General features: G+C 45.4%; 2 protein-coding genes across 3 annotated transcripts; one reads left to right on the forward strand and one right to left on the reverse strand.

Moving 5' to 3' along the window:
* Positions 1-1,196: 1,196 nt before the first annotated feature.
* Positions 1,197-5,040, reverse strand: cnrip1a (cannabinoid receptor interacting protein 1a). Its single transcript, XM_086156157.1, has 3 exons — positions 4,773-5,040; positions 3,822-3,966; positions 1,197-2,385 (listed from the first exon to the last, which is right to left on the reverse strand). The coding sequence occupies exons 1-3, from the start codon at positions 4,949-4,951 to the stop codon at positions 2,221-2,223; spliced, it is 489 nt and encodes a 162-aa protein (XP_086012283.1). The 5' UTR covers positions 4,952-5,040; the 3' UTR covers positions 1,197-2,220.
* Positions 5,041-8,670: 3,630 nt separating this feature from the next.
* fam161a (FAM161 centrosomal protein A) lies at positions 8,671-15,361 on the forward strand. 2 transcript variants are annotated; one of them, XM_086156216.1, is made up of 7 exons: positions 8,671-8,953; positions 11,121-11,383; positions 11,685-12,860; positions 13,057-13,224; positions 13,299-13,398; positions 13,479-13,609; positions 13,933-15,361. In XM_086156216.1, exons 1-7 carry the CDS (start codon positions 8,798-8,800, stop codon positions 14,189-14,191), a joined length of 2,253 nt encoding a protein of 750 aa, XP_086012342.1. In that variant the 5' UTR covers positions 8,671-8,797; the 3' UTR covers positions 14,192-15,361. The 2 variants fall into 2 exon arrangements, with proteins under 2 accessions (XP_086012342.1, XP_086012343.1); XM_086156217.1 differs by having other exon boundaries at positions 11,688-12,860.
* Positions 15,362-15,881: the final 520 nt, after the last annotated feature.

Genomic DNA, 15,881 nt, shown 5'->3' on the forward strand with positions numbered 1-15,881 from the left:
CCGGTCAATCCAAAATGTAAACAAACCCTCAAACCTGAGCATTTAAGCAGTAAAACTGAGATTTTCTTTGGTGTTCAATTTGCGTCATTTTTTGCGCCCTTGTTGACAATTTGCAACAAAACATTTCTGTAATCACGCCCCAATACCTTATACATTTCAAGAGTGCTGCATCGCTCTGAAAGACTTTTTACAATTTTTGACTTTTTAGAGTCAGTGAAATCTATTTTTTAGCCCATTTTTCCTGAGGAATCTGAATAATAATTTTGCACACCTTGCTATAGGGCAGAGGTGGGCGATTATTTTAGCTAGCGGGCAACATTTCTTATTTAATTTATATGCGCAGGCCAACTAGATATCATCTAAATTGAACAAAACGAAAATTGCAATTTAAATTTTTTGGCATTTTATTCCGACTTTAAAATCATTAATGATCATATAAATGTACCAACATTATTCTGTATGCAATCGTCCCTACAAAATTAAACGAAAGGAAAAAAATAGGAGCTTCTAAATTCAATATATCAATATTTTTCATAGAATTGAATCAAATATTCCTTATAATTGTCCCACAGTGGAGAAATATCAATTTCCCATAGCAATGCAAATGAGATAGTTAATATTGTACAAGCAGAAATATATATATAAGAATAAGAATAAGAATAAGAACAACTTTATTCACCCCGAAGGAAATTGTTGTGTCAGAGTTTCAAGTAAAACATAACAATATAAATATCGGAAAAATAAAAAATAAACAAATAATATACAAATATGATATCATATTAAGATAAGGGAGACTGTATTGATCCCAAAACGAGAAAATTGAATTGTTACAGCATTTCAGGGTAGAAAAGTATGTAAATAGTAATAAAAATAGAAAGAATTAACACGAAGGGCAGGTGTTTCTGAAAGGTACTGAGAAACTTCTTTTAGAGTACTTTGCGTCATTTTTGTCTTTTGTTTGAAAAACACCAAGGTATGTTCTTTGCAGATTTTTTTTTTTCTCCATTCTGTTGTTTTCTTTTTTTCAGGAGATCTTCTGCAGCTTTCCCATAATTTTTTGTGCATTTCCAGGTAATTTTAAGGCTATTTTAATCTCACCTGTCATCAAGTTAAGACTGATTTCCAGTTTCAGGTCATTGAAATAAATTCCTCTATTTCGACCTTTAAAAACTGTAGAAAGATGTTGAGAGAGACATTGTTTATCGGTTTATTCACAATTGATACAAAACAAAACAGCAAAATATTCAGATATCAGATATTTACGTGCATCAACATCGAGAAGAGGACAAAAAAAATCACAGAGGGAAAAAGTAGATTGATTTTGGCAGAAACAAATCTGGACTTTAAGAAAAATAAAGTGTCCTGACGGTTACATTAACCTGCACCCTAAATCAACATGGTGGATTCATTCTGGTGATTTCTTGCTAATATTTCAGTAAATTAATCCCAGGCTGGGTCATTTTTGTTATAAATATTTGCTCTCATATTTCATTTAATATTACCATTTACATATATTCTATTTGTTGCACATTAAGCTACATGACACCACCTGTTTTTATTAATTTTTAAAACATGATTAATACATATGAACACTTTCAGGTAAATTGATTATTATTATTATTATTATTATTTGATTGATGACTGTTCAGCTGGTGAGAACCTTCGGCTCTCTCTAGCGGTTTGAAGATGAATTACAAATTTAAAAACCTGCAGGAACAACTCCCTAGAGACATTTCAATCCTGGTGGTTTTAAATATATCAATGAAAAATATGAGGGATTATTTCCAGGTGATTTTTTGGTCATTTTTTCTACACGTTTAAGACCATTTTTAATAGCATTTTCTCAGGGATGTGCAGCCTTTTAGGTCATTTCTAAAGTGAAATATGTCTGACCGTCAGTTTTGTATCCAAACTCTTCGGTATTTAACACTTTCTCATTAACTTCTTAACACATGGAGTCACGATGGAGCGATAAATTACGATGCACTTGGAGATTTTTCAGGGAAAAAACAAAAAAAAAATCATTTATTGATTTATTCATCTGGAAGCAGAGAAGCCTCTTTTTTTCCGCGCCCGTCCCGATTGTCCGGTGCCGCTTTCGAAAACCGAAAACCACCTCTGCGCTCCACGAATAGATGCATTCGAAAAATAAATAAATACACAGCTTCCTGGGAAGCGGCCATCGGGGAAGGAGGGGGTCGTCGTTTCCGAGGCGACGCCTCAGTTGAACGCCTCCTTGTTGATCCACATCAGGGTCCGAGTCTCGTTGGGTTTGCACTCGTACTCGATGCAGCTGAACTTGTTTCCGAACTGGCAGTGCTCCCTCTTGTAGTAGTTGTAGTACTTGGCCTGCCAGACCGTCTCGAAGGTCCCCGCCTTGGTGAACTGGACCGAACGACAGGGACCTCGTCAGTGTTCGGCCACCGGCGGCGCCAAAACACACCCCAACACCTCGGGTCACACACACACAGATACCTCGCCTTGCTGTAAGGCGGCTAATTCGTCTTCAGTGTTTTTTTCCTGTCATTTTTAATTTTTTTTTTTTTTTTTTTGGTAATTCTTTCTGAGTTTTTGTCATATTTTTGTGATGTAACTCTATTTCCTGCTCATTTAAAATAATTTCAGTCAGAACTTGCAGATGTTAAACATTTTTTTAATTTGTATTTACTCAAATTTATTTTCAATATTCGTTTTTTTGTGTTTCTCTCCTGCTTATAAGTCAGTAAAAAAAAAATTGGTCTAATTCTTGCTAATATTCTGTAAATCACTGTTCTTTTTTGAGTCTTTTCTGCTCATTTTATAGATTTATATTTCAAAGGCTGTTTTTGTAATGTAACTCAGTTTCCTGCTCATTTAAAATAATTTCAATCAGAACTTGCAGATGTTAAACATTTTTTTTTTTGTATTTACTCAAATCTATTTTCAATATTCGTTTTTTGTGTTTCTCTCCTGCTTATAAGTCAGTAAAAAAAATGGTCAAATTCTTGCTGATATTCTGTAAATCACTGATCTTTTTTGAGTCTTTTCTGCTCATTTTATAGATTTATATTTCACAGGATATTTTTTTTATGTAACTCAATTTCCTCATCAAAAATTATTTGAGTCAGATTTAGCGGCTTGAAATTTTTTTTTTTTTTGCTTTTTTTTATTCAAATGGATTTCCTATATTAGTTTTTTATGTTCCTCTCCTGCTTCTAAAACAGAAACACATTTTTTTCTGGTCAAATTCTCACTAATTTTCAATGAATTTACTGTCAATAACTTATCATTTTTGAGTCTTTTCTGCTCATTTTATAGATTTATATTTCACATGATATTTTTGTAATGTAACTCAGTTTCCTTCTCATAATTTCAGTCAGAATTTGCAGATTTTAACCTTTTTTTTTTTATTCAATTTTTTTTTCAATATTAGTTTTTTGTGTTTCTCTGCTGCTTATAAGTCAGTAAAGAAAAAAATAGGTCAAATTCTTGCTCATATTCTGTAAATTTAATGTAAATCACTGATCATTTTTGAATCTTTTCTTCTCATTTTATAGATTAATATTTCACAGGATATTTTTGTACTGTAACTCCATTTCCTGTTCATCTAAAGTCATTTCAGTCAGAATTTTCAGATTTTTTAAAATATTTTTTTAACCTTTTTTTGTAACTTTTTTATTGAAATTGATTTTCTATATTAGTATTTTGTGTTACTCCTGCTAATAAACCCCGACCAATTTCTGTTCAGGTCAAATTCTTGCTTATATTCTGTGGATTTAACAATAACCTTTGAGTCGTTTCTGCTGGTTTTATAGATTTACATTTCACAGGGATACTTTTACCTCGATGCTGACTTGGACCGGCTGCCGGTCGCCGCTCTTGGTGTGGGGGACGCCCTCGGTGTCGTAGAGGCCCTGGTAGACCAGCGACTCCTCGTCCTTGGACTGCTGCTCCAGCGGGAACACCACCCCTCCGATGTTCATGTTGCTGCAAAGAAGAGGAGGAGGAGGAGATCGCTAAGGTTGGGATTGTTTTTTGGCAGATTCCAGTGAGTTTCCTCGGAGAGACGGAGCGGTGGGAACATCTGGAGGAGGAACCGCATGGAGGATGAAGACCGGGACCACTGGGTGACTTATGTGCATTTGGATTTCAATTAAAAAAAAAAAAAAAAACAGAATATCTGAAAATAGAATGACAGGATGGATGAATTTGAAGAAAAAAAAATCTAAAAGGCAATTTAAATCCTCAAGACCAGACCTGGGCATTTTATAGGCTACATCTGTCTTGTTTTGCTTTTTTTTTTCCTATCTTTTAAACTATTTTCTTTGAATATTTTCAATCATTATCGAATTTAGAAACTCCTTATTTTACCTTTTGTTTAATTCAATATAGACAATTACGTACAAAATGATGTTGGTTTTAAAGTTGAAATAAAATGCCCCAAAAATTTTAAATTGCAATTTTCATTTGGTTAAATTTACATGAAACCTCGTTGGCCCTTGCATGAAAATTTAATTAATCGGCCAAATAATTGCCCGATTAACAAGGAATTAGTTGCAATCTAATAATGCATCACTGATCGGGATGATTGATGGAGGTGATCGATACTTTTGGGGGGGGGGGGGTGCTTCCGGTCCGCGGCGGTGAGGAAAACCAACACACACGACGAGGAGGCTGCAGGCCGGACCTGCACCGGATGTCCATGTGCAACCCTTTGTCTTTTTAATCCAGATGCAAGACCTGCACCAAGACCTGCACCAAGACCTGCACCGGGACCTGAACCGGCTCCTTACGTGGCCTCGACGTTCCCGGGTTTGACGACCACCTCGATCTTGTACTTGGAACCGGTGAGCAGCTTGATGGTGCGCGTCTGTCCGAAGCGCGTCCCGTCCACCTTGAAGAAGACCGGGCCCTCGTTGGGCTGGATCCGCAGCGAGATGGAGATGTTGACGATCGGAGGAACGTCGTCCATTGTCCCTGCTCGGGGAGCGGACGGAGGAGGATGCGGTGATGCTGAGGGAGGACCAGCGACAGCGGCGGGAAGTCGGAATAATACCGTTTCCGGTCAGGGATTTCAAAATAAAAGCCCAAATTACACCAAGGAAGGATTCGTGTGTCCGATGGCTGCAACCGGAAGTTGTAGATCTTTGAAATCCCTACTTATATATATATGATATATTATATATTTTATATATATTTTCTGCATCAAAAGAGAATAAATCACCTTTAATCGTCGAATGATAAAAGGTGGAAATTGCATTTCACACAGCAGAAAGTGGGCAGTGCAGTTTATATTATCAATATAAGCATTAAAACAACAGCACACAAAGTATCAGAAAATATAAAAAATGTCAGACAAAAATATTAAAAATCATTTTTTCTCCTTTACTGATGATTTTGCAGCACTCAGATAATATATAATAGTAATGATAATAATAATAATACATACGATTTGTATAGCGCTTTTCAAGGTACACAAAGACACTTTACAAGTTGACGACAGAAAACATAGAACACATATATATATATATATATATATATATATATATATGAATATATATAACAGAATATGAACAGGACAAGGACACGCAATCTGAAGCCAATCTGCAAACGCTGCGACGGCAACGCGCGGATAAAGTAAATATTTAAAACACACACACACACATGTACACACACACACACATCATCCGTTTCCACCGCAGCACCATCATGCTCTCTTCTCCCGCCATCGCCGTCCTTCTTCAACATCTACCTCCGCTCGGACCTGCGACCCGTTGCACGCATCCCACCGGGAGGGGGTCAAAGGTCACGCAAGTGCGCGCACGTGACATTAACAGGGGATTGCAATCACCTGTCTCCGTGAGCTGTGATGTCACAGCTGTGAGTCGCCGCCGCCGCTTCACAGCGCTGTGATGGCGCGGCGGGGGGAAACGGGGCGGGTTCGGAAAGCGCGGGGCGCTGTGATGATGTCGCCGTCACCGGCGCGACGGCGAGCTGTGAAGTTTACAGCTATTGGTGGGATTCTGTGATGTCGGGAGGGCGACTCCTGTAATGTGAAGGCCGGAAAGCGCATATAAGGTCCAAGTAGGCGTCTGTTGTGTTCGCTGTTTAGTTTAACAGACGGGCGCGCGGATCACAACGACGCGTCCGCTATCACAGACCGCCGCCGCAGACATGGACGCCACAGCCGACCCCCAAGCGGAGGCCATGCCGGAGATCAACGACGACACCATCCGCTCGCGCATCAAATTCTTCCTGGAGAGGATGACGGCGGTGAAGTGGCGGACGGTGATGTTCGACTCCCCGGACGAAGCCACGACGTTCCTCACCGCCGAGCTGCTCACGGACATCGGGGAGCTGCTGTCGGACACCATCCGCTCGGCGCTCTGCACCGCCGTGCTCATCTCCAAGGAGAAGGTGCAGGCCAGCCTGGGCGACGTGCTGCCGCAGGGTTTCGCCAGCGCCCTGGACGTGGAGGAGGATTTCAACTCGGCCAGCGCGGAAAAGCTAACCGACCTGATGTCCACCATGGTGACGGAGGCGGTCAATTCGACGCTGTCCAGCGAGAAGCGTGCGGAGGAGGCCGACAGGATGATCCCGTCCACCAGCCGCTTGAGCGCCATGCTGGAGCACACCTTTGCCATGCTGAAGCACATGGCCGCCAAGGTGCAGAAGATCTGCGAGAAGGGGGCGTGCCGACGGAAATTGTCGCCGCCGCCGCCGTCGCCGCCACTCCCCCCGCCGCCGGAGGACACGAAACCCTCGCTGGACACGCGGGACGGTTTTGCGGACGCCACTGCTAAAATGGCGCAGAAACTACTCGCGGAAAAACTGGCGAATTTCGTCACCGACCTGGTGGTGGACGGCGCGGCGGTGGACGAGGCTCAGACCGCCAAGGAGATCGAGGAGGTGGCGAGGGAGGTCGCCGACGACCTCTTCAGGCACAAAGACGTTGCCCGAGGGGTGTCGCGCATCAAGGGCTTCATGGAGAAGTGCCACGCCAGGGCGGCCATCAAGCGCACGGTGACCTGGTTGCTTAGAAACCACATGATGGTGTCCAGGCCCAGCAGCCGCCGGCTGATGAAGTCACTGATGGACGGCGTGGATTCGGTGATCGACAACCAGGGCAGCGAGTCGACGGGCGAGGTCCTCGCCGACCTGGTTCACAACTACATCAACGACGTGACCAAGCCGGAGGTGGTCCAGGAAGGAGACGCGGGCTCTTCCTGTCAGGTGACCGTCCTGCCGCCGCGCACCGAGCTGCACCGCGAGATCTGGCGCAACGTCACGGTTTTCCTGGCCGTCATGAAGTGGTGGCAGGAGTCCCTGGCGGACAGCGAGGCCGCCAGGATGGTCCAGGAGGTGCGGGAGGAGATCTCGGGACAGAGCGGCCAGGCGGTCGGGCGGACGGCGTTCCTGGCGCCGTCCGACTCCATGATAGACATAAGGAGGCGGGCGGTGGAGGTCTTCGTGCAGAAACTGGTGTGCCAGACGTTCAAAAAAGCAAAGATCAACCCGCCCAAGAACGACCTCCAGGCCATCATCGACCGCCTGCGGGAGGCCATCTGGGCCGAGGTCAAGGAGGTGGAGTTTCAAATCACGGCGGAGAATTTCAAAGACATCGACAAAGCCGTGTACAAAGACCTGTGCGACACCTGCGGCTGCGCCGAGGTGGTGCTGGTCGTCATGAACTCGGAAAATCTGTCGTTTGAGAAATTCATCGCCTCCTCCCTGAAGAAGCACCTCATGGCGCCGCCCAAGCGCTGCAACGCCATCTGCAGGTTCCTCTGCTCGCTCAGCAAAGGCATCTCCAAGACCTTCAGATGCGTGTCTTAGTGACGCCCGATTGTTTATACACCGTGTTCATATTGTCAAATACCCTTTTTACTTTTTATATTTTCCGATGTAAATTTGGATGCGAATAAACTGCCACATTATCCAGATCCGGCACCTTACTCCTATCAGTCGCCATGGCGATCACTCACATCATAGCTCATTCTAGTATGATGTGAGTGACCCCGTGACGCTACTGCACTGTCTGTGTGCACCCCCAACACACACACACACACACACACACACACAAAAGGGGGAAGCTGTGATGTCACTGGAGATGGGAATCCCACCATACAACCTTTCACGTGATAAGTGCAAGTCTTCGATCAACACGCCGACTGTTTTCGGACCGTGTGAGGGAGATTGAGAACTTAGCGGAAACCATGGCAACCGGGGAGAATATTCATCACCTTTAGAACACAAATCAGGAGTCTTTTTGCAGTGATGACCCCGATGCTTCATGTTACTTTGCCACCATTTGTGTGTGTGACTCCTTGGTTTTGTGACGTCCGTGCATTCAGTTCTGTTCATTCGCGGCACAAATGCAATGATTATATCTTTAAAAGATATGAGATATGAGCGAAAGAGGATGAAAGCCCCTTGACTCATTTATGCAAGTCATCAAAAAAGAAAACAACAAAATGACAACACATTTCTGACAAAAAAATATAATAATAATCTTATTTATTACATTGGCCCAATCACTCAAATATGCATGATAAATTAACATCTTTTTAGTTTTAATATTTTAGAAAAAAAAAAAAATATATAAAATTGTCTCGCAAATATTTTAAATAAAGTTCAGGTTTTTTCACATGTTACGTCACTTCCTTCACAACCGAGCCCCGTTGCTAGGGAGCAGCCGGTCTCCTGTTGATAGGCGATTAGACGCTCCCGGCACTCGAATCTGAGCCCAATTTCTTTCTTTTTTCAAGTCTTATTACTATCATAATTATTAATTTGTAAATATAGACAGAAGTGGATAATGTCGAACGCCCACCGGACGAATGTTTTGGTCACGTCGTGTCTGAAGACGCCGGTGGACCCGCACACCAAGGCGCCGCTAGCTTCCTACGAGCGGCAGAGACTGCTGCCGTACACCGCCGCGACACACATGGACAACCGGGACTACGAGAAGGAGGTAATAAATAAAAATAAAACAGATCACAAATATCTAGTTTAGTTTTTAGCATTTCAGTTTTACAATCGGGTGTATAAATTTTTAAAGTAAAGCTCGAAAAAAGGAGAAGTGAAGTTCCGGTCAACAAGCTAGCTTGACGTTTCAAACACAACCGCATGGTTACATTTTAATTTTCTTTTTTTTAATAATCAAACGGAGTCCCGCTCTCTAAACAACAACCACAATACTGTTATTTGTTTATTTCTACTCAGGGATAACCAAAAAGGGAAATAACCAGTTTTCAACGCAGTTTTAAATCACAAATTAAGCTATTTTCCCCGGCACTAAAAATGCTTTCAGGGATTTTCCACTCTATTTTAATTTAGAGAACTTCTAATTCAGCTTTTGAAGTATTATTTCTTCTCACTTCCATCTACATTTAATAGCTAATTATCTTGGACAAACTATGTTACATAGAGTGAGGCATAACTGTCTCCAAGGTTATGTTCTTGTTCAGTTTCAAGACAGTTTTTGGAAATTACGTGATTATTTATTGAAAAACGTTTGTCGGGAATTTTCCCGTCAACGGTTTTCCAACAATCAAGAATTTTTGGAGAGAAAGAAAAACAGCAATTTGAAATTCAGAAACATATAAAATATATCTTACAAAGGAATGGATAACAATGCTTCTACTCATAATGAGGTAGCAATGTGTAAAATATTAATTATCATGATATATTAGTGAAAACATTAAGTTAAGTTGCATTTAGCAATAAATAACATGACAATTGTGTCGTGATAGATGCACTTTGAGGATTTTCTCTCTCGTGCGTGAACATCTTAAACAGGTGGGAAATGAGGCCAAAAGTGGATTAAGCTCTAATTTCATCAGCATCCGTCTTTAAGATCACACTGACTCCTGCTGTGTGTTTCCTTATCCACACTTTCATTTATTGCAGTTATAAGGGCAAATTTTGAGTCCTGAAACTGGATCAGGCGGTCGTGTGTGTGTGTGTGTGTGTATGTGTGTATGAGAGATCTTGTTCACAATCCCTTGACAGTTTCAGGTCAGTCTGCAGGGATTTGGCGTACACAATTGACCGGCCGGACTATTTCTGGTCGTCGCCTCGGCTTACCGGACACCACGTTCAGATTTATAATCCAACTTGATTCTGGTCTGGAACAGACGCTTTCAATAAATACATTTTTAAAATGATTTTGCTGATCAGCAGATGATTTTATCATCGCGCATCAGTTTCCGTATCGGACGCAATATTGCTCTCCTGCGGTTAAATTCTAGCTGATGATCCTGAAATCATCATCCGATGGCGGCGTGAGCGGCCGGCCCAGTGACGCTCGGTGGGCTGAGCCTTCGGGGTTAAGCTTGGCTCCTCCATATGCTCCCCGTCGCTCCTTCTGCGGCGTAATAGGCTTAAAGTCGGCGCCCGAGGAGGCCTGCGGCGAGACACGCCGCCCTGCTGCATTTAATGTGGCTAGACAGCAGCTGTGCGTTTCCTAGACAACCACATCAGCAACGTTTCACCTGAGTCTCTCCTCTGCAGAGTCACATGCAGATTTCATTTCTCTCCGGTCAAATGAGTTCCCGAGAGACGCCTGGAAGCAGCTGAGTCGACGTGTTTAGAGTTAAATAATAAATAATAATAAATAATGAATAATAAATGTGATGCGGCCTCATCAATCTGATTATGTGTTTGTTTCCACTGAAAGATGAGATGAGAACAACTTCATTTATCCCGAAGGAAATTGTTGTGCCAGAGTTTCAAGCAAAAACATAACAATAATAGATAATAGTAGGAAGGAGGGAGAATAAGAAATACAATAAAATATAAATTGTCAAGGTTAAAGAAGGTTAAAGGTTAAAGAAGTTGTGTTGCCTCTTTTCTTTCGCTCTTGGCTGAAAAGTTGTAATTTTTTTAATGTGGTTCTCTGTTGGGCTAAATTTGGGTATATTTATGTGATATTTATATCAATCCCAACATTTTTTATTTATTAGCTTTTCAAGCTCTAATTACTTTTTATTTAAAGTTATTTCGTTTTTCTCTTATTTCAATTCTTTTGTTTCTTCTGCTGACTCTAATCAATGCTTTTGGAAATTTTCTGGCAAATTTTTCACTCCAAAATCTATGATTTTTTTTTTTTTTTTTTTTTCTGTTTTTGCTCCACTCAGCTGGAGTACGAAGACTCCGGGTCTGATTTCTGCGAGGACGACTACCCGCGAAACGGCAGCGCTCTGGTGCTGAAGGACTGCAGGGTGGCGGCGGAGCGCTTCGACCTCAGCGACATCTTCTTCTCCAACGAGGAGTACTACAGTAAGCTGGAGGAGCTGAAGAAAGCCCACCTCCGAACCATGGCCGAGCTGGAGAGCATGTACCACCAGAAGCTCCAGCTCCAGGCCATGGCGCCGCTGGACACACCCGAAGGCGTGCACAGGTGGGCGGCTGCAAATCGATGGGAAACACCGGGATCTTCAAATTGTCTGCAGGTGTGAGTGAGAGAGTGAAAGGTCGGACGTCTCTATGGGAGGCTCTGTGAGTGACGGGCTTAGCCCCGCCTTCTTGCCTCAGGGATAGCTGTGATTGGCTCCAGGGTCCTGCCTCAATGAATGATTGACAGGTGACCAGTCTAGGGATTCTGCGCCCAGTGTTAGAATTGTTTTTTTTTTGGTGATTGTGCACAGAAAATACTGAATTTGCTGAACTAGTATTTTATTTTGTTGACGTTCTGTCACCAGCAGCCCGGCATCCACGTGTCGCCTGAGGAAGTCTCACTCCGCCGTTGAGCTCAGGAGAAGCTCCGGCCTCTCGGACTCCTCGGAGGAAGCCGAAGCCGCCAGTTACAGCGTGGAGAAAGGCCTCCTCTTCTCCCCGAAGGAGCACATCAAGAACATGTGGCGGGACTTCAAGCTCTCCCCTCACAGCCGCCTCCTGTCCTCCTCGCTGCCCGGGGACGAGACGGCCCGGCAGAGGGGGCGGGGAAAGAGGAGGCCAAAAGATGGCGAGCGGGAGCTTTGGAAACACAGGGTGACCGTCCCCAAGCCTTTCCACATGACGGTCCGCGAGGACGAGAGGCGTCGGCGCGGCGTCAAGACGCGTTCCGAGATAGAGATGGAGAACGCCGAGCTGCGGCGTCAGCTGGAGGAGCTGAACGAGTGCCAGGCGAAGTTCCGCGCGAGTCCCGTGCCGGCGCACGTTCACCTGCCGTTGTACGGAGAGCTGCAGGAACGGCAGCGGCGGCGTAGGACGGCGCGCGAGCGGGAGGAGAAACATCTCAGCTGCGTCCAGAAGCCCTTCAGCTTCCTGGAGAGGGAGCGGCTGAAGAAAGAGGAGCGGCAGCGGCAGAAGAAGCCCCCCGACCAGGACAGGGTCAAACCCTTCAAGGCCAAGCCGGTGCCCAGGTCGGTGTACGCCGCCGCCAGCGGGGAGCAGTCGAGGGAGGAGCAGCTGTATCGCTCCATCAAGATCCAAATGAGAGCCGAGGAGATGCTGCTCAGAGCCGCCATGCCGCCGAGTATGCTGACGCGGCGCCTCAGCGAGCGGAAGAAGACCAAGGACGTCGGCGCCGGCGGGGACGACTTCTCCCACCGGCCCAAGATCAACGAGCAGGTGCCCGACTTTGACGCCAGCTACCGACGCTTCCAGAAGAGCTTGGAGAAGCGGAAGGAGGTGAAGCCCACGACCGCCTGCGAGCCCTTCGAGTTCAGAACCTCTCAGATCTCCTCGCACCGCGAGCGCATCCTGGCGGACATCGAGAAGGAGCGGAGTAGCCCGCGGGCGCTGCGCTGGCCGTACGTCGGGCCGGCGTCCCCGCGGACCCCCAACTCCAGCCTGTGCTCCTCCCTGTCGGGAAGCCTGGAGATGCTCCCCGCCAAAGTCACCGACGCCACCAAGAAGCGGCACGAGGCCGTGAGGTATATCGACGGATGGCCGGCGCTCCCTCTGTAGACGAGCCCGGAGCTGAGCTGTAGTGACCTCCCGAGTGTCGTGGACCTCCTTCCGCACCCCTGCAGTGAGCTCCCCCATCCCCGCCCGCTCCACAACCACCTTCACGCCGTCCTCCTTCCCTCGGCCTTGACCCGACCGTTTCCTCCCCCCCCCTCCGAGCAGACAGGCGCTGGAGCAGAGGAGGAAGGCCGAGGAGGAGGAGGAGCGGTGGAGGGAGAAGCAGAAGCAGCGGGAGAAGAAGCTGCAGAGGGTGGTGCTGAAGCGAGCCCAGGCCAACGACCCCCACCTGACCCTCGCGCAGACCCACCAGAACAAACTCAAGGAGTTCAGGTAGCGGATCCGAACGGGCGACGTTTGAATGTGACCGAGCCGGAGGGTAACCGTCCTCCTCCTCCTCTTCGTAGGAGACAAGACCGTCAGCGCAGGAAGGAATACCAGCAGGAGATCAAGGAGATCCAGGCCCGCGTGAAGGGGAGGCCGCTGCTCCTGGAGCAGGTTGCGCAGGTGAGCGCGATTCTCGCCGTGTTCGCTTCCCGACGCCGACATCCATCTCATCCATCCCGACACCTGCGCCTCACCCGCAGAGAAACGCCAAACAGGCGGCGGAGAAGCGCTTCACAGACGCCCTGCAGGGCTGCGACGTCAGCGAGGAGCTGGTCAGCATGAAGGCGGCGGCGGCGGCGGGACTGACGTCGTCCCCCGGCAGCAGTCAGAGGTGTGTCGACGTCCAGTGTGGTTGATGCTTCCACGGCCGTGGGCCGGGTTCGCCTGCAGTTCCGCCTCTTTGCCACTAGGTGGCTGCAGGGCGGGGGTCAGGATGTGCAGGTGACGCTTACTTGTTTATTTCCGGCTGAATAACCGGCGACTTCACCTCATAACATGTTTTCCCTCCGGGATCAGGAGCTTCTTTTATTCCTAATCCTTGAGATTAACACCCATGCGCGTCTCCTCCGGTCGTGACGCCGCACCGCGTGTTCGGCGACTCTACGAAAATAGAGGATTTAATCCGGACTATCGCTGGATCTTTTTGTTTGGCAGTGAATTGAAAGATCAGGATGAGGAGCCTCTTCGGTACAGGAGGATCTTCCTGGACGACGAGGACAAGGACTCAGACGGGGAGGACGGAGGCGGGGAGGAGGACGGAGGCGGGGAGGAGGACGGCGCCCAACGCTCGGACGACGACGAGAGCTGCCGCTACTCGGACGACCACGAGGAGTACTCGGAGGGCAGCCAGCAGGAAGAGGACCCGGGGCAGCAGGAGGATGGAGACGCAGCGACGGAAGAACCTGCACCGTAACCACAAGTGATTCCTTCCACTGTAAACATCTTCAACCATCACTTCAAATCAGTGTTCTGTTTTTAATCTCCAAACAATAGATCAGGATTTTCAGTGCTGACAGTTCTGTCACTCACAGAGAAACATTGAACCTCGTCAGAATCAATCAGATGCACATTGTACATACACTGCTCAAAAAAATAAAGGGAACGCTTAAAAAAAACATCCTAGATCTAAATGAATGAAATATTCTTATGAAATACTTTGCTCTTTACACAGTTGAATGCGCTGACAACAAAATCACACAAAAATGATCAATGGAAATCAAATGTATCAACCCATGGAGGTCTGGATTAGGAATCACACTCCAAATTAAAGTGTAAAAACAAACTCCAGGCTGATCCAACTTTGATGTAATGTCCTTAAAACAAGTCAAAATGAATCTGTGTTGCTTCCTGAGTGGACACTATGATTTCACACAAGTGGGATTGACTTGGAGTTACATTGTGTTGTTCAAGTGTTCCCTTTATTTTTTTGAGCAGTATATATCGTCAATATAAATAAATACAGAGCAGCAACTGACACTTTGACCGACTGTTAATAAATCATGCTGAGGCCTGATGAATATTGGACTACATTTTTTTTCATACTGATTTTTTTTCCCACGGCAGTAGTGATTTATTTATTTTTTTTTCCCCTTTAAACAAACCACTTTGGCAAACATCTAGGCCGCCGCCTTGAGCATCACTGGTGGAGAACAGCGCGCGGCACCGCAGAAATATTTTGTTCCACTTCTCCGCTCGGGTTTCCGATTTAAAAGACAGCGTCGCATCGAAAAAGTGGATGACGCTTTGGATTTGAAGGCGATGTGCAGGGGCAGCTGCTGGATCCCTTCACTAACCTGCAGAGTGAGAGCACCTGCTGCTGGACAGGTCACATGACGTCGCCGCTTCTGAATCGTGTCATCTATTAAAAATACTTTCTACCGCCGCGGGATTATTCTCTCATCTGAAAACCCTTGCTGGATCCCAAGTGCATGCGATATGATCTACATGTGGGGCAAAAGGCCGCTAACTAATGTCATTGACGATTACATTTCCGAATCCTCGACGCTTCACGGAGATTGTTCAAACTCACTGTCATCCAGGTAAATATTGTCAGCACTGCAGTATTTGAACTATGAGCCTGTGGAAGGTTGATATATGGATTATTGCAGTTGTTGAAGGGCCAATTCAGTTGAATCAAGGGATAAGAGGAAAGTCACAATGGTGTGCTTGTATTTATATGTATATACCAATAAATGCATACGTCACTAGTTTTGTAAGGAAACACATGTATGTATCTACAAATGTTAAAATGGGAATAACGGAATAACTTTAAAAAACGGAAGCAATAACAATAGACATAGATTATGGATGCCATATTAAATTATGTTATATTTAAAAAGTGCACGCAATATTTAAAGACATCTGATAGAAGACAGATTTTAGACGTGAGACAATGGCTGAGTTCATGCTCACTAATTTTATTTTAACTTGTGGTATAGTCTTAGGTGTAAAAATAGTATTTTTTAGAAAATATGTATATTGACAAGAATATATTTTGACTTTGGACGCGAACAAAAATAACGAATGCGGGGGGGGGTTGTCAAGATTGACAGCTTCATACGACCAATGACAGAGCGTGACGACACACCAATTTGAACCAATCA

This window comes from Fistularia commersonii, chromosome 12 (genome assembly GCF_037954325.1).
Source record: "Fistularia commersonii isolate RoL2024-O1a breed Wild chromosome 12, RoL_Fcom_v1.0, whole genome shotgun sequence".
Lineage (NCBI taxonomy): Eukaryota > Metazoa > Chordata > Actinopteri > Syngnathiformes > Fistulariidae > Fistularia > Fistularia commersonii.